This window comes from Gallus gallus, chromosome 7 (genome assembly GCF_016699485.2).
Source record: "Gallus gallus isolate bGalGal1 chromosome 7, bGalGal1.mat.broiler.GRCg7b, whole genome shotgun sequence".
In the NCBI taxonomy this organism is placed as follows: domain Eukaryota; kingdom Metazoa; phylum Chordata; class Aves; order Galliformes; family Phasianidae; genus Gallus; species Gallus gallus.
In genome coordinates, this window is record NC_052538.1 from 15,233,384 (window position 1) to 15,252,797 (window position 19,414).

The following is a 19,414-nucleotide window of genomic DNA, read 5'->3' on the forward strand; positions in this document are numbered from 1 at the left end:
AAAACAAATGTATGTGTTTTGCTTAATAGGATCTGTATTTAAACATTGATAAAGGGCTAATTGTAAGCAGTAAGAGAGCTTTTTGTGGGATTATTGTATTAATACCTACCAGATAATATAACTGGTAACACTGAAGTTCACATGAAACATCCTAAATATCAAATAAGCAGATGAAGTTTCAGGGATATTGTGAGAAGTTTTCTCCCATCTTTTAAGACCCTAAAGCAATGACTAACTCATATATATTGAGTGCAAAATAAAATGATACCTACTCTAAATTATAATTTCCCATGTGGAATTGTTGCCATAATGGTATAAGCCTTGCCTTCTGCCCATCTTGCAATACATAGCAGGCTTGAAGATTACTCTGTGCTTTGCCACAAGCCCTTTTTTCAAGCAGCTTTTGAACTATATTTATGGATAATTTCCTGCCTTTAGTGCTTTTCTTCTCTACCTCCATTGCGGTAAGAAATTGACATTTCATTAAGGTGAATGTGCACATTGTACTCCAAATTACGACAGCTCCTAATTCTTAAGGTTTTTCATAGATTGATGTCACAGAATTACAAAATTTACTAGCTGACAGCAGAGTCCAGGTCCACACAGAAAGACAGACAGAAACTAGATCTCTTTTGTGCCCTAGCCACCACTGAAGAGATGGATTATTGAGAGAAAACTGAAAAGGAAAGCAAATGATAAAAAAAAAATCACTTTACAGTTTAAATATGAATAAATAATCTGTTTATCCATCTGGGAATCATAACTTAGTCCCTTTGAGAAAGAGCATCGGGGTACCAATTGCTCTTTCCTAGGTCAATTAAATGGGTGAATATACATCCCTTTTGTTAGGGGTCAGAGGTGTGAATTGAGAGATGTGGTTGTTATTCCCATCTTTGTCATACTTGATCAGTAGCCAGATTAGTCAACACAGTGTAGACTGGTGTCAAAATAACCAAGCTGGCTTGTTTCTTGTTACCATAGTTATGTTAGCCTGTTACCAAAAAGCAATTTGTAGTAGTCTGCACTGTTTGTAGTCAAGATTGTTTTAACTTCAGTCAGAGAGATGAATAAACACATGCAAACTATTAGTAAGAATTATAAACATAAATTTCTGTGCATTTTAATGTAAAGACTGCTTTTCTTTCTTTTTTCCATCCAGTGGGGGGAGAAACTGGTTTTTACAAAGATAAAGTTCAGACTGACAGATATGACATCACGTTTGGATCTAGCACAGGCACAGCTTGAGTTGTTGGCACTATAGTGGGAAAATAAAGGTTATTTAGGATACAGAACAATGCCAGAAGCCCTTGGCATTTGAGCATTTCTTCTAGTGAGTTTTGCCCTTTTCATTCCACATTCTATGGACTTAACTAATGTAGCGTCATATAGGAAAAAAAAAATGGCAAGATGGGTTTCTTAATAATGACTCCAGTGGAGATAAATATTACTATTTTGAAATTTCAGTGGAAATCCAAAGAGATTATAACTAGAACCATTCTCAGCCTCTAAGTTTTATTTGGAGGAGAGAGAAAGTCCAAGGACAACGTATCATATTAGGTTCTAACTTTTCCTCCTTTGGTTTTAGAATAAATTAGTTTTTCTTTTGCCTTTTTCATCTCTGTGTGGTAAAAGTTTACCATTTTAGTCCTTGAACATTATAATGAATACTCATGTCCAATTGCTGTTGGTTATAAAGAAATACCTTGCAAGACTGCACTTGAATTTATCTGTTCAGTTTGACAGATTCCAGCACATGCCAGGATCAAGTTCAGTTCTGATTCATAAGATACTGTCCTTTATGACAATCACTTTATTCTTGAAGTGCAGTTTTTAAAGTTCTTCTCTCTTTGAAAGAAAGCTACCTGAATCTTTGAAGCCTTGAGTTCAGTTTGGATGTATCCTGGGTACAGGGGGGCAGGTGCTGTGAGCCATGTCTTTCCTGCACTGAAGGCATCTTAGTGGATGATGTAGCTGAGATTGCTATTCAACAACTTAAATATCAGAGGCAGTGAGAAGGTGAGAAACCTTGGCTTGTGTGAGCTGCTTGCTGAGAAAATATCTGAGCTCTTTCCCAGTTGGGCAGGCACAGAGAAAGTGCAGAAATCCATGCTACTGCTGTTTCATTGTTGTCATCCCTAGGAATGATGCTCACTTCTGCACCACCTCATTCCATGCAGTGTTTTTATGCTTCTTAAGGCATATTTCTGCTCTTCTAGTCATAGGAGTAGAAAGGGTTTACATGAATTTAGAGAGGATTAAAGGTAGCTGTGCTTCTGGCTGCCCCCGTCAGAGAATATCTCTTTTGGGAAGATCACAAGAATGCAGCTGTGTGAGGGAAGCCTGCAGCACCACTTGGTGCTCTTAGAGCAGCAGAGTATTCTTTTCTGTCTGGCACATGATGCTTCTGCCTGTGTGTAGGCAAAACAGGAGGCAGTGGCATACAGCTGCCTGCATTAGTCCAGTAGCTCAGCCCATGGCTTTCCATGGTATGAAGGATATTGTTGCTTGTGATTTTTAGAGGCAATTTGGATTGTTCTGAGCTGCTGAGAAAAGAGAGGGAGCCAGCTGGCTGTGATGTGCATCAGAATTAAACATTGATATTTCCTCTGGTGAAAGTCAAGTGTCTCTCTTCAGAACGTGGTTGTAAAACACTTGCAGGGATTGGGAATGATGCAGTAGAACATACTTTTAAAACTTATTCCTGACTTGAAATTATTTACTGTTTAAAATGCTGGACAGTTATACTCCAAACCCAATTTAAAGTCTTACATTATAATGAAAGTATCCAGATTTTTAAGACATGAAGTGGGATCTATGCATTTGAAATTACATTCTTATCCTGAAAGATCTTTTTCTTTCACTTCTCAAGTATATTGATGTCCTGAAATAAATCTTATGTCATACAAATAAATTTTCTCACTTAGCTCAAAAATATTTTCTTTCAGTAAAGGCTTCTGTCAAAGTGCACATGCAACATTTATTACAGTCACTCAAATTCCTTATCCCAAATTAAAGCTGATACACTTAGATTTCTTTGTGTAAATCATTATTATTATCTTTATTTATAGCCTTTTAGGAATATTGGGTTTTCTTTCAAAGGAATGACTTAGTGGAATTAACTTCCAGAAAATTAATGTGGCCAACAAAAATCAATTCTTTCATTCTGATTGAGTCTTCTGAGCATTTTACTGTGCATATGTCTTCATCTTATCCACTACTTTGACGTTTCAAGCCATTGTGGTCTTCTCCACAGCTGTTCAGTCACTTTCTTCTTGGTAATGTCTCAGGTGTTGATCAGTTTTATTCTCAAAGCTGATAGTATGCATACAGAGATTCACACAAATGGCTACTGCTTGTCAGACATAAAAACCTGTTTGCAGTAAGTCAGTGAGAATTTTCCCGCTGAGTAGATAAGTGAATGGGTGAGGATTTTCAAGGTCTGTGTAGACACAGTTTTCAGCACGAGATGAGGTGGAGTGTGGTGTGTTGAGCTCACAGTTCTTGTATTTTATGCTCTGTAGCCCTTTAGTAGTTGTGGCAGAAGGTCAGTCAAGGAGGAAACATTCATGTATTATATATCTACCAGGATCCACCTACTGTAACACACTTACATTATTGATTTCAAGACTCATTTCACAATCCCCTTCTACTTGCCACTCTGATCTAGCACTGCAGATGAAAATTAAAAACAAAAACCATTTCACATGACAAAGAATCATTGGAAATATGGACTAAAATACCCAAGTTATAAGCCTAATTTGAAAAATTAAAATCTGAAATTCTGTGCTTTCAGGTAGCTTTACAGAAAATTTTTAGTACTGGTTTCAGGCTTATTTCCCACAGAGATGCGAACATGATCCTGTTATTGATCCATATGTCAGTGGATTTCATTATTAAATATGTAAGTAACATGAAAGATCAGTGCTATTTTCAGTCAAAGGAGTTGTGTAAAGGTGATATTTTTTTTTTATGTACTCTTTCAGTAAATAGCAAATTATTGCTCCACAGATAATGCTTAGTAACCATTAGTAACTGTAAACAGTTCTGCAGTTCCTATGAGAATGCCTGTAAAACGTGCTGGACATTCAAGCAATGTTGACTTTGTTCTTTCCTTCTCTTGCTATATCTTCTGATAGTTTCAAAGAAGGTGTGGAGAAATCATCATCTTACTCTGACTGGCTAATAAATAACAGCATTGCTGAACTTGTAGCTTCCACGGGTCTCCCAGTGAATATTAGTGATGCCTATCAGGATCCTCGCTTTGATGCTGAAGTAAGATTTTTAGAAATGTGAACATAACATTGTATTTTTGGCATTGCAAATAATGTAATGCAGTTTTATAGTTACGTTCAAGGTACTGTAAAATTGAGTGTATTAGTTGTGAATTATTTTCTTTCCGGTATGTCCTTGTTGAGGCCTGCTGGTATTGATGTGACTTTATACAGCAAACACGTCACTGAATTAGTGTATGACTACAGGCAGTTACTGGCCTCTTGGTGATTCTTTTTTAGTTAATATTTAAGCAATACCTTCCACTATCAAGTACTTTGAGATTTACACAAATTGATTTTCGTTGCTGAAAATACTGCTGTTGATGTTAGCAATGTCAGCTATGATGTTAGCTAGCTGTCAGAGTGACCTGGACTGTGCACATGGAATGTAAACAGAACCAGAATCTAAAGAGACAAATGTTGTTTGTGATCTAACTTAGTCAACTACCCCCTTAATGTGGTAGTTTGCACAAAACAAATGTACGCATTGGGCTAGTTATTCCTCCAAGATGAATATTGCTCCTAATAGATTTGCATGTATCCTATGGTATTAGTTTCAGTCACAGCTAGGAAGATAAAAATATGTATGCATATATATATATATATATATATATATATGCATACTACCTGAATAAATGTAAAAGGCATAGGGAAAGATGAAGTCTTCACTGCATTCTGTCCAATATTGCTATGGGACATAGCAATATATAACTTGGCCAGCAGTTTAGTGGCACATGAATCAGTGGACAGTCTTATTCAGCAAGCTTACCAAACCATAACACTACAGTAAGTGTGCTTGGAAGTATTTCGTGCAAGAGTTTCCTTGGTTCCAGTTTTATTATCTCTGTCATGGATAATAGGGCCCACACCAGAAGACTTTGTCAAAAAAGAAGAAAATTAAAAGGATTCGGCTGTAAAAAAAAATGTTCAAAAAAACCTGTGCTAATGCTAATTTATTCAGAATTTCTAGAAGTACAATTAATGCCTGGGGTCTATTCCTTGCCAAAGAGATATGCTGAAATAAAGCATGCCAATCCTTGCTATGTTTGCAGTTGTACTTTCAGTATGTTACGTCCTGAATAATTCATTCATCTTCTATTTGGTTTTCAGTTACTCCATTTGAAGTACTGCCCAATTTATATATAGAAAAAAAAATCATTTGATACAAAGGGCAGCGATTATTTTCTGTTGGTGGGTTCATGTGAAAGTTTTACTCTTAAATTCAATTGTTGAAATCAATTATTTCTACGGATAGTCAGGTGCAGTAAAAGAGGAGCATAATGGAAGCTCTCATTTCTACATTTTAGGCTGACCAGATCTTTGGCTTTCACATAAGGTCTGTTCTCTGTGTTCCTATATGGAATAGCAGCCACCAAATAATAGGTAAGAACTTCCTCATAGCTGCACCATTTTTGTGCTAATGTAAATTGAATTGTCTTTTTAATTCTGTGTTCCTTTTCTTCTTTTTCCCAGCTGAATATTGTTAAGAAGTTACGGTACCTAGGATGCATGCTAAGTATCCAAGAAGGGATGTTTTGACTTGGATACTGTATGGACTTTTTCAGCTTTCCCATTGTGTCATTGTTAAGTTATATATGGTATTGAAATTTGAAAACAAACACAATGAAAACTGAAATGCTAACGATATTAATGAAAAAAGTTTGTTGTGCTTTGATACTTTTTTGTGGGTCTGCCATTTTTGTATATAACTCATGCAACTGTTTCTGCAGTCCTGCCAGACAGTTTCCCTCTTTAATGGTAAAACACACAGCTAGGGATGACTTACCAGAGAGACAGAGGCAGCTGTCAGGGTTGCCTGTGGCAGCAGTGTGGGCTGGATTAAGATGTGATAGGGTTTTATTGTCTGCTTGATAGGAGGCTTCCCAACAACGATACACCTGCTGTTGGTCCTGCATTCTTACTGGCTTTTGGCTGAAAAAAGAATAATATTCATAAATCAGCACCGGTTTCCTCCTCAGCATTCCTCAGAAGATTTCAAGTCAAAGCTATATCAATTTAGACTTACAATACTTGCATCCCTGTATGTTGTGGCAGTTGGTGAGAGCTGGCATCAGGATTGCTTTGAAAGTACTCAGTGCCATGCAGAATCAGGATCTTTGAGCTTTATCAATAGAGATGCTGTGGGAAGTGAGCCTTTTAAATATACAGCTCATTGTTTGTTGTGAAGTGCGTATTACCTGAGAAAAGTAGAAGGGAAACTCAACCCTCAGAAGCTGATAGTTCATAGCGTTTGTCTAAGGGTAAGCTTAGCTAAATGAAGTAGAAATGGTTTGTTGCAGTAGAACTCTGTTCAGCTAGAGCCAAGAGCTTTGAATGCTTCCAGGTGGTGTAAGGAAACTATTTTTTTCATTGTTCAATGAATCTGTGGACCAGTCACGAGAAAGAGGAAAAAAATGGTTCTTACACGCTCAGGTGTTGTTAAATTAGCTGACACTTAGGAATGAAGGTCAGTTTTGGTAAATTACTTTAACTTCAAATTGCTAGGACTACTAACTTTACTCTGTTTGTGAAATCCTTTCCAAAAGAGATATTTAACCTTTTCTGAAAAGCACTGGGAGTCACTTTGCTTAGTTCCCCAATGTAATACTTACAGAACAAAGACTAACAGCTGAAAGATAATAAGCAGTGCTGGTATCAAAACAGACAGACCTCCACATATTGATGCCTGCTTATTTTTTTTTTCTTGATAAATATTTGCAATTTTGCTTTCCAGTTTGAGAAATGTATTTTAAATGTTACTGTTAAAGAAAGTATTCTGCATTATTATTTTAGTGAATAAAGATTACAGTTTATATTAACTCTTTCTAAAGGGGTAGCTCAAGTGTTGAACAGACTTGATGGGAAGCCTTTTGATGATGCTGACCAGCGATTGTTTGAGGTAAGAGACTTCAATCTTGTAGCAGAAACACACTTTTTCAGCAGGATTTGATATCTCTGGGTGATGTTCTTTCAGCCTATTTAAGGGAGGTGGGAAGAATATGTTATCTGTGTTTGTGGTTAGTTCTCAGAAGCACTCAATAAGGCTGCATCTTGTCTGAAATTGTTCTTGCATCTGATCATTCTCATCTAATTGAGGCCAGTGACTTACATTCATTCTCAAGGTAACTTGCATAAACATTGCTAACACTTCTAGGCAATTTCTTTTCAGTTGTTAAGTCAGCATTCATCTTTGTTTGTATTATAACAAAATGATAATAGATTTTCTCTCTTCTTCCTCCCACCTTTCTCTCATTTTAGGCCTTTGTTATTTTCTGTGGCCTGGGCATCAACAACACAATTATGTATGACCAAGTGAAGAAATCCTGGGCAAAACAGTCTGTGGCTCTTGATGTATGTGTACTTCTTAATGAAACTTCTTTGTGATTCACAAGCGTTACATGTACAGAAAGCTACTGCTTCTGAATTTATTGTACTTAGCATCATTTTCTTTATCTACTTCTGCACCTTAGAGCATTGTTTTACAGAAATACTGAAGGGAAACTGCCTGTTGTTTTTCTTTTCTAGTGCTGTGAATGAAAAGTAGTGTGAACAGGAAAAAAGTGATCAGTAGAAGCTCTGCTGTTGTAGATCAGAGCAAACACATGATGGTCTTCTAGCACACTGCCTGTCTACATAGCATTCAGAGCAGTTGAATGGATAAGAAACTGATGTTTGTCTTCCTCCACTAACTTCGAAAGAATTTCTTTTCCTGTGTTTTTCCCCCATTCATGAAGAGCAAAACTTACCTGCTCCAGTAAAACAGACTCTAGAATGCAGAACATTACAAAAAACAGTAGCTTTTACAAGCTGATTCAACAATGAGGTTCTATTCTCTATTATATTCTGGAAATTTTGTACATAAGACAGTGGGGAAAAAAATCACGAGGACAAAGATTTGAACTTTGAGGACAGCTTTAGAGATTTACATTATTCCTAACTGAATCAACTGAGCAAGGTTTGAATAAAATTTAATGTGTTTTTGGAAGCATTATGCTAGACTCATAATTTTTATAAGATTCCTTCAATGAAGGAGTAGCTTTGTATGAGTTTAGTATTATAATAAATTTCACATCTTGTAAAAAAAAAAAAAAAAAAAAAAAAAAAAGATCTAGATAGCCCCGATGTGGGCACACTTGTAACTGTGCAGCTCCTTCAGATTTATACTGTAGTCACCGTTGTGATAAGAACCGAAACACCAGCATTAGTCTGAATGACATAGGAATTTTTCTGTGTTATAACAAAAATCGAACCAAACTGGATTGCTAAGAAGGATAGCATTTTTTTCCTCCTTTCCCTTAGGGTTGAAGATACTTGTCTATGTATCTATCCCATACAGCATGTAAACATGTTAAGTCTTTTCGAAATCATTCTAAGCATTAGTAGCATTTTGATTATTATTTATGTGTTTTGGAGGGGAAGTGAAAACCTTTGCTGTTCTGGCCTGCTGCAAAGATTCCTTCCTTACACGTCCCAGTCATTAATTACTACAAACTCTCACCGACTGCAGTAATTTGTGCAATATAATAGCTTAGACTGAATACTCTTCCTGGCAAGAAAAAAAAAAAAGTAGTCGCAGGCATCACACTTTATATATATATAGATAGATAGATAGATAGATATAAAAGTTAACATAGAAATTTATTTACTACTGAAATTCAGAAAATTTAAATTTCTTGCTTTATAATACGGCTTCTTTCTTAGATCTAAAAAAGACTTGTAGCCATATAACTTGAATATAAATAATAGCTTTGATAAATGGCTGCTGTGCTTCACAAAAGAGTAATTCCCTCTATAAATGAATGACAACTCATAAGACATAACAGAAAAATACTGTACAACAGAAGGGTATATGTTGAAGGGCTGTGAGTTCATTTCTCAGTAATAGAATATTAATGTGTATGCATTTAGCTAGGGTGATGATGAGTGACATTTCAGGATGACATTGTTATCATATAAAATCAATTTGATTTATACTATTTTAAGATTCTTACCAAACACAGAGATACAATTCTTGTAAGACTGACTAATAAATAGAAAACCAAGAAAGTAAATAAATGCTGAGGAAAGATTGACTTTAAGGATTCAAAAATTGTGTATGATTGAAAAAATTAGAATAATGAATATTAGAGAGGACAGTAAAAATCAACAGGGATATGAATGCAGCTAAAGGAGAAGCATGACAAGAATTTTGGTATTAAGTGTAATCTGTCATAAGCAGAATACTTTTTTCCCCTAATTTTACAAATTTCCAAGAGAAACTACATTAGGGCAGGAAATAGATACTTTTTGAGGAAGGATATGATATATAGTTATGGAAAGTAAAGCATGGCATAGAACAAGTAAATTGGCATTTGTAATCTAATCTTTCGTAGTGCAGGGATTTCCTGTTACTGTAAAAGTCAACATCTTTAAAACTGATATGAGTAAATACAGCTTGGATTTATTGCCACAAGGTATTGCAAGCCAAGGGCGTTTGTAAGAGTGTTTGGTTATTTGTATGAGTAGCAGAAACATTTGTATATGAAAGCAATTTTAAAATTAAAAGGCTATATCAAAGCTCTATCATACGAGCAGACTAGTTGTTGCTGTGGGGTGAGGAGATTCTTGGTAGAAGTACTCTGGCTTTCCAAGCTCTCCTGTGGACTATTGCCTCCTACCCTGCTCAGGATGGCTTTTGTACCCTCTGGAGTGATTGTTCAATGCTAGTATCTTCATATAAGTATATAATGTATGCCATGTAAATGTATGCATACTTTTAGGTTGTTACACCAGATACACAGTACTTTATGGATTATATTTGATGCTTTCTTCTCCAAGACAGAAATGAAGAGAATGTCAGGAGTAGCACAGAGGTGCTAATTTGCATGCAATGATGTGCCATTAGCAGAGGCATTAAAGCTCTACGGTGTAGCAAAAGGCATTATTTAATGTCTATAAATCTACAGTTATTTTTACATTAAATTCTTTCTATTTTAATTGCAGAACTCCAGGATAACAGTGTAGGAGCACTTATAAAATTACTTGCTGTCCACATTGCACTATAAAATTACCTAAAACATAAATGCCGCATAATAACCTGCAATTAATAATTGTATGTTGATATTCAGAACTGAATTATCATGAATATCTATTAATTAAATTTGTTTTTAAAATCATTGATGAGACTGCAGTACAGAGCTCTATTTCTTGTTGATTCTACAAAAAGTGTTTTTTATATTTTTTTCTGGGGCAGGTTTTATCTTATCATGCAACATGTTCGAAGGCAGAAGTTGATAAATTTAAGGTAAGGACTTAAGTTTTTAATTATTTCTGAGAACATAACAGCAAATTAAAGTGCATGCAGATTAACATTTTATTTTATATCAGAAGTAGAAATCATAATTAGCAATATGTCATGGAAGGACGCATTATGTGTTAGGCTGTCAGACAGAGAGTGGAAAATAAAATCTTTAACATGACGAAGAGATGCAGTGATAGGTGCACAGAAGCAAAATATCGTGGTACCATCACTGGCTGCTGGAACTACACATCAGTATGGGTTTGGTGGCTTCCTTAGCAAGAGCAACCATGGGGAAATCATACCACAGTGACAGCTAAGGAAAAAACTAGAGAAAATGGGGAAAAGATTAGGCTTTGCTTATAGCATGGAAGCTTCCTTGTGTTTACTAACAAAGTAGAGGATTCACAGTCAAGACTGTGAGTAGTCTCTAAAGGATGGACATAAAGGTAAGAAATCCTCTTCCAACTTCTTGAAGTGCCCTGGGCAAAAGTGTAGAGCAGTACATGCTGAACTCAGCACTGCTAGGAATCAATAATTATGCATTCATGCCAAATTCTGCCTTGCCAAGGAGTAGAGGGTGGGGGAAATTGTGACCTTGCTCTTTCAATGCTGCCGGCACTCCAGAGCTGTTTTTGTGATATGCTTTGCCCTTTTCTGCTTGAGATAACCCTAGGGAAACTTGGTGGCCTTTATTTGTCTGCGACAGGTCTGTGGTGTAGTTTCCCAGAGCTGTCTGAGAAGCTCCTGTGGCAGATACCAGTGTTAGTCTCCTCTACATAGTGTACATCTGGAGGCTGTGGCAAGATCTGGGCTGTTGCAAAATCTACACTGATCACATCTCCTGGTGTGACTTTCTGGCATCTGATCGGTGCTTGATGGCTGCTTTACAACTTGCCTTTCTAGCCACAACTTCTCTGTATGATGGAGGTGGTTATGATGAAAGCTGTGAGTGACTTAGCAGAACAGGTACTAGTGAGTTCCCTGGGCTGTGGAAGGGCAGCACTTGGTAGTTCATTAATCATCTGGTAGATTACAGCCCAAATGAAAGCTGTGCCTTATTACTGCAACAGTAACTGGTGACAAGGTAAAATAATCTTTATATAATATTGTAGATCTTAGTGCAGTTGCCCACACCTTTCTAAAATGAAGTTTAGATTACTGGAAGCAAGTTACTTGAAGATCAGAAAGTGCTTCAATGTGCTTACTAAATTGTACTTTGAATTACAGAACACCAAGCACTGCACAAGAGATGAGTGAAAAAAATGAAGGATCATAAATGTTTCATTGTATCTTTGGTATTTTAATTTACCTTAGAATAATAGCATGTAATATAGCTTCTGCCAAGATGTAGCAAATATCTTGCTGAATTCCAGAGAGTCTTTCTTCTTGACAGTCAACCATTGGAAGACAGCTCTCCATATTGGTATATGTAGCTGAAATAAAGTCTCACTGTTACTTTTTTGTTTGTTTTAAACTCAGATGCTAGTGTGAGGAGGTGTCCTCAGTAATAGATTTGCTAGTTTCCAAATAAGGAATATGTTGTCATTATCTATTTACCTTGAAGACATAAAACTATTCATTTAACTGTAAATGGTAAGGTAAAAGAAACGAAAAGTGTTCGTTAGAAAGCACAATAGCTATGTTTTTAAATAAATGATAGAGATGAGAAAATAAGGACCATAATAGAGTAATGCTTAAAGTAAGATGACTTTTTTTTTTTTCAGAAGAATATACTCTCCTATATCTATTTGTCTTGCTTTCAATTCCCCCCAAAAAATGAGTGCTGGGTAGCCTTTGTAGTGTCCTACACTAATGATCTTAGAGAGAGAGAAAGGGAGAGGGAGAGAGAGAGAGAGAAGACCAGCTTGCATTATGGGTTCTCAACATAGAGCTCAGAGAGGGTCATCCATCTATGGGATAAAATTGTTCCTGTCTTCCCTCTTGCGGAGTTCTGGCAGCTGGTCTTCCTGCCAAGTTCTCCTGGGGTATCCTACCTACCTAGAAATCTGTTCCTTATCATTGTTTGTGATATTGTTATATTCTGTGGAAGCCCTTTGTTATTTGAGGGTCATCTTGCAGACTGGACTAGCTAGTAAACAGTTTCTCCCTTTGGAAGTGTTTGGGGCTAAAGTGTCTCCATTTCTTTCAGTGATTTATTGGCACATGTCAGTGAAAATGTCTGTTATGATTTACCTGATGTTCTTGTACAGTCAGAACAGGAGCAACGCCCTTGATAGAAACATCTAAATGAGAGTAATGCCAGGAGATCTCTACTGGCTTTTGACAGAAGCACCTTTTTTCAGCTGTTTGAATGAGATGATATGTGAAGTACCATTGGTTGTGGGGCTGGACAATACAGGGAGAAGTTTACAGTTTTGGATGATGAAAAACAAGGGTAAGATAACAGACCATGGAATGCAATTGGACTGTTTCATATCAGGTGTCTACAACTGTCTGAAAGCAAAATGGCAACATTGATTCATATCAAGCTGTTTTTGCACATTTTTGAAGGGATTCCAATTCTGATGTTACTTGAATGTAGCTTTCATTATAAAAATCTGAAAGCCAAGTTTAAAAATGCTTATATGAGTAGAAAATGTTCCATTAGTGAATGGAGGTATTTTTCTCAGAAGAATACCTAATTATGTGAATCATTATTCTAAAAATTCATGTCATCAGTCCTTTTCAGTATTTGCATTAAAGCTTTTGGGATTTGTTAGCACTGATGCTAGCAGGCACACCATACTCAGGAGGCACAGGGCCGATGTGCAGCTCGGAGGCAGTGTGGTGCAGCTCTTCTGACCTCGAGGGATGCCTGTGGGTTCTGCTGCCAGTGCCTAGGGTGAGTAGGATGGAAGGAGCACACTCATCACCTGGTGAGCTTCTTTCAGTGATGAGAGAAGGACATAGCCCTCAAGACAGATGCAAGCTGTGCTGCTTAGATCTAGGTTCAGAGCCTGAGCAAACCTTTAGTTTCTGCAGGTGATGGTCTGACCCTAGGGAGGTTTGTCATTGATTTCAGCAGACTGAAGATATTGCTGCTTTCAGCTAAGTTTGGCAACTGTAAAGCTGCATAGTGGTCTTCCCACTCTCTAACCGTTTATTCATGACAGTCAGTCTTTTGCACTGTGTTCTCTGATAGAACAAGGTCTCTGCCAAAAAAAGTGAAAATTTTAGCTTCAGTCCTTTTTTTCATGCCCATTTAAAATGAATTTTAAATAAAACTTTGAGTAGGTATGCAAGATAAAATCCTGAAAATAGTTGAGTTTTTAAAATGGGAAAAAACGTGCAGAAACTTCATTGATAGAGTTCCAAAAACAAGCTATTGAATCAGAATTAATTATTAATCAGAATTAATTGCAACATGCCTACCATTATACCTTCATGTGGGATATGCACTGTATTTTCAGGTTATGTGAAAGAGGATGTACATTCTGGGGTATATGAATTAAAAGAAGTGAAAATGTATGTAGGTTGCTGCGGAAGTAATGCCTCCTATTTATCTCCATGGAAACTGCAACAGATAGAAAGAGCACAAGAACTCTATTTGATAGAGCAAATTCTTAGATACAAATCACTATTTTTCAACATAGTCACCACCATTAGCTATGTGTTTCCACCAGAGATGAACAAGAGCCTGCATGCTGTGCTTGCAAAAATCTGCACCAGCAGAGGTGCTCCACTGCTGCTACCACTGAAATGCACCACCCACCACCTCTCTGTACTCACATCCACTGTTCGGTCTCCATAAACATTCAGCAAGTATTGATGAAGGTCAGTGGGTGCCATTTCTTCTGCATGGAGGAATTCAGTGACACACCTCATCCATGTTTCCATGCCAGACACTATTCTGTCAGACTGTCCCTCTGCTGCCATCTGTTCCAAGGCAACAAAACAACAATAATAGTAATTAATGGGAAGGTTCAACCTCTACTACCATACCCCCCACACCTGCCTCTCATGTTGTGGGCCAACATAATAAAATAGGAGACAGTGCTTTTGGAGATATTGCACATCTGAGAATGACTGACTGAAGTCTTAAGCCTGATTTATAACTGTATGTCTCATCATTACCATCAGCATAATGGCACTAAATTCAAAATGAATTTTGGTGGGATAAATTAAAGCAAAGCACCAGTGAATCATAATCTTATCACCATTACTTTTTATTCTTTGAGAAGTTTGATATATAATTTTAAAAATATATGGCAACTGAAGATCCTCTTATATTTTCAACTTAAAAAAAAATGTTATTTTCATTATGTACTAGTGCTAGCGTTTAAAAATAAGCACCTGTAGTATTGGAATAGAAAATCTAAGACTAATGAAGTCTGATTAATCTCAGATTGATGATATCCTATAGCACTGTTCTTCAGTGCCAGGTTGCTTCTCACTGAAATGCAGGCTCTCCAAGCCTAAAAATAGTCACCTTTTAGACAAATATAGAAAGCCAAGATATGTGAGTAACGAATGCAGAGTTGTGTCCAGGGCAGGATATTTATAGCAGGAGTTACTGCCTTCTGAGACAGAAATGAACATGTCCTGTGACTTAGACAGCAAGCGGTCCTACAAACACACATCACTTTTCAATTTAATATAGATTCCAAAGAGAATATGTAAACATTGTCCTATTATGGGTAATATACAAGAAGCTATTTTTAAAAAGCTAGCCTAATTGTGCAGCTGTGAATGGTATAAGCCAAATCAATATTTAATGACTATGATGCATTATTTATAGCCCTGTGAGAGATTCCCTTTTTTAGGTCAAACAGCACATGGGAGATCTGCACAACAGAAAATAATGTATCACCTGCTTTATGGAGCCTTCAATTCAAAATGCAGCATTAATAACAATCCCTGTATTTCTCAACTGCATAGCCTGAGGTGTAGCTAGCTAAGACTTACCTTCACAAGGGGAGGCTTTTGTGTGTGTCTCAGAAATAGGTATTAATTGAGCAAAAAATGAAGAGAGTTGAGCCAAAATGGGAAACAACTTTTAGGACTGCTACTTTATATGACGTTGTAAACAACTGAATGAATGAAAAATGTCTGGTTTCTGTGAGTTTGGTACTGGGAGATGCACTAAATGTATGAGATGAAGCGAATTTGGTATTCATATCATAAGCTGTTACAATCTTTATATCCCCTTTAAAATGGAACAGTGGCAGCACAACAGAAAATATAATTTTATGTATCTACTTTATCTCCATACTCTATAAGGATGGAGAATGCTTTCCTAGGCCATACTATTCTCTGCTGTGTCATCATCTTTCAACTTAGAACTATGCTAATTACTTTTATATCATGGTAATCAAATCATTTGTAATATTTTATAAAAATTACATTAGTCTTACTTGGTAAGTGAATTTCAGAAAGACAAGCTGCCTTTTGTTTTGCACCAGCTACAAGCTATTCCCAAAGTGTAAATGTGTAGCAGGAAAATGAGGTTTCCCACACTTGGCTGTATAGGTGACGCTTTGCATCTGCTCAGTAATGTGGATTCAACAAGGGTCACAGATTTGTAATGGCTGCAGAAGTGGTGTAGCAAGCCATGGTCACAGCTGTGAACTTGGTGAAGCACATGGAGTTCTTTAGAACCCCACACTGCTCAGTAAGTGTATGAAATTTAAGTACATATTAAGTTACATATTTTTAGGGTTGTTCACCAAGACTAGTCACACAGACTGACTACTCCTTGGTGTGGCAGGAGGGATGGGACTGGAACAGAGCTGTTCCCCATTGCTTTCCTAGTGGCTCAGGTTCCATTGTGCATAGCAGCAAAGCATAAAATAAAGAGAAAGCCGGGGGGCAGCAGGGCTGTAGTGTTACTATCGAGCTGTGCACCTTCCCCTTTGGGAAATGCATGTGTGCGAGATGTAAAGCACAGCTGATTTTCTCTGCTTTTCCACACGTACAGCTGATGTAAGACAAGACCTAGAGCATAGCATTGAGAGCTTCGTAATTCATAAAACTGAGATCTTTATTGTATTACATGATTTTTTACCCTTCTACACGTGCCTATGTCTTCAGTTGTCATGGAAACAAGAAGGCAGAAATGCACTGAAAATGATTACAAATAAATAATGATTAAAAATAAAATACTGCTTTTTAATTCTAGTTTCTGAAATGTGAAGCTCTCATCTGTTGACATAGAGCTAATGCTCTGTCATGGAGAGATATGTAAAATTGGAAAATGGTTTTAAATTTCAGTGAAGAGAGGAAAAGGAAAGGCATGGCATGGTAAAGAGGAGTAGTGAAAGGCTGCTTGTGATCTTTTCTCATACAGTGTTTAGGTTGAAGACACATCTAATGAAATTCTTGGGGTATAGATTTCAATCTTACTAAAGGTCTCCCTTCAAAAAACGTGGCTAAATTGGGATCTATAACCATAAATCTTAATGGTTTAAAAATAATAATAATAACAGAAGGAAAAGGCAAATGAGAGCTGATGTACGAAGACAGTTGCCTCTGGCTCAGGCAATCTCTGAGGTGCAGCTTGCTGAAGCTGGGAGGAGCACCCTATGTCCATCACTCTGAGTTAAGGAACAGCCCTTAGAAGGAGCATTAGTCTGACACAGTACTGCCCTTGCTATGTTATTAACCAGTGCCTTCCGTCTATGTTGTTTGAAGAGGGAAAAGAAAAAAAACCTGCTTTTTTTACATCACTTTGTCACCCAGAAGAGACGTTGCCCTCTATGTTTATGCTGCAGAGGAATCTCTGAAACTGCAGATACAGTCTGATGGAAACCCCTGAGTCTGCTGAATTACTGTGTTGTTTTGTTGTTGTTTTTTAAGTAAGAGGTGTTTCCTTCCCTTCCTGCCTCTGGCAGTGTTTTCCAATTGCCCTGTGAAGCTGCCCCCTTCAGCTCTCTACATTGCCAGGACCTGTGATTCTCAGGTGCATTTCTTCCAATGCAACAGTTCCCCCCCAGAATGAAACCTGGTCCAGTGTGATAGGGTTTAATTAAGATAAAGCATAGAAAGGAACAATCTTACAGTTTATTGAGGAAAAACCTGATCTATTTTTAATATGTTCCATGAGAGATTTTATCAGAAATGAGACAAGTAGGATGATTTTGGTGCAACAGAGGCATGAGAGGCACCTGCTTATGAACTACTATTAGAGCAGTGCTGTTCTACAAGGCTAGTGTCATACTGCAGTGCCTGCCCTGACGTTAGGAATGCTTCATAGAAAACATAATGGAAATTCTGAATTTGCTTTCTGAATTCTGAACATTCAATTTAATTGAAATTTTGACATTTAAATTTTGTATTAACGTTTCAGTTGGTCAAGATGAGATTAAAATGTTGCAGAAGGCCACTGAGAAGATTTTTTTTTTTTCCTCTCTTTTTTAATGACCTGGTGCAAACATGCAGATTAGGGTAAGAGGTTCCATTCTAGGTAGGTGAAATAGGTATTGTGGAGGGACGGTTGGCAAGGAGTAATTTAGCCTGGTGAAGAACAGGTACCGGGCTGTTCTCCAAAGGGGCCTACCTCCCTTTTTGGCTGCAGAGAGGCAAAGCTGAGGTTACAGCAGTGACGAGGAGCATATCAAGCCCACCTCTGAATACTTGCAGTCTTACTGGGTAGGCTCCTTGTGCTCACAGTGTTGTATATGTGCAGGGCAAAGCACTTCATGTTGTGTTTTGCAAAGAAAGGACAGAAATACAAAAACACCTCTGTTTAAATATTTAAATATTTCAATATTCTTATGATTATAAAGAATGGTATTGCATTTCTATTATGAACCTGTGCAAAGCTGGTTTACTTTTGATTGTAGGAAATCAGTAAATCCTGATTTTAAAAAGTTTTCTTGAGAGAAAAGCCATCATGAGATTTCAGAGAGTTGAGGCAAAAGTGAAAAACCTATGGCCTGGAGTCTAGATGAAGCCCACAGTTTAATCATATACCCATTCCCACACATTACATCATGTTAGGTTGAGGTAGCACAGGTCACTGAATGAACTTAAGAAGTAATAGTCTTCCTTCAGCAAAGAATAGGTTCTGGTCTGCGGATTAAGTCAGGGCAAAGGGAGTCATCCAGATACCAGTAAGAAACTTTGTGGAAATATTATTTGAATATGAAATGATTTTTTTTAATTCTTAAATGTGTCCTAAGAATAATTTCTGCATATATTTATACTGTAGGATAAAGAGAGAAGTTTAAAGGCTAGGATTGAAAAAAAATGTGAAAAATCAATGTTGTACTGACTGCAGAGTAAAGACACAGTAGTTAGAAATATATGTAATGAGTACTTCTGAGGTCAGCTTCCTCACAGTCGTACTACGGCTTAAGAATCCTTGCTAAAGACTTTGACAAATAATAAACCTCTATAACTGAAAAAAAATTACTTGCATGAATAAAACTGGTCCTTGTACTACGTTGCTTAAAAAAAAAACTGAAATACATTTCAATTGGTTTAGATTATAACAGTTCCAGGAATTTCTGCTGTTTTCTAATATTCTCTTACAGTATTAAAAATCATACAGAATATATTAAAATAATACTTATTGCCTTTAATAGCAGCTGTTTTTCAGTTTCTTAGTAATTACGCACACTACAATGGCACTTCAACGGCAATTTTTAACAGAAGAGTGAGTAATAAAACAGTTATTAATTTACCCATACTTTAAAAAAAAGAAAAAAAAAAAAAAAGGAAAGGTATGCTACTCCTTCACTGCTCAGCAAGTAAATCTGTTATGTAGATGGCAAGTTTCTAATTTGTTGCATCTGTTTTCACATCCAAAACTACAATTGGTCCAGATAGAGATTGTCGGTGACATAGCATTGTTCCCAGCTGAAGGTGAAATGATTCATTATCTAACAGACCTGCTGTCGGTCAGATGGGCTGACTGATCAGC

The 19,414-nt window shown here is 36.9% G+C and overlaps 1 protein-coding gene and 1 long non-coding RNA gene across 4 annotated transcripts in view; one reads left to right on the top strand and one right to left on the bottom strand.

The window, feature by feature from the left end:
• Positions 1-19,414, top strand: part of PDE11A (phosphodiesterase 11A) — a 127,380-nt gene that overhangs the window by 60,033 nt on the left and 47,933 nt on the right. For 2 of the 3 annotated variants that reach the window (XM_040703608.2, XM_040703610.1), the window contains exons 6-10: positions 4,137-4,272; positions 5,579-5,654; positions 7,103-7,170; positions 7,530-7,622; positions 10,504-10,554. In XM_040703608.2, coding sequence (XP_040559542.1) covers positions 4,137-4,272; positions 5,579-5,654; positions 7,103-7,170; positions 7,530-7,622; positions 10,504-10,554 — 424 coding nt within the window. The remainder of the gene's footprint in view (positions 1-4,136; positions 4,273-5,578; positions 5,655-7,102; positions 7,171-7,529; positions 7,623-10,503; positions 10,555-19,414) is intronic. The other variant, XM_040703609.2, reaches the window with a different exon arrangement.
• Positions 374-19,414, bottom strand: part of LOC121113382 — a 76,625-nt gene continuing 57,584 nt past the window's right edge. Inside the window, exons 2-4 of the long non-coding RNA XR_005861289.1 lie at positions 14,281-14,427; positions 11,861-11,984; positions 374-6,203 (exon numbers count right to left, since the gene is read on the bottom strand). This is a non-coding gene — a long non-coding RNA (uncharacterized LOC121113382). The remainder of the gene's footprint in view (positions 6,204-11,860; positions 11,985-14,280; positions 14,428-19,414) is intronic.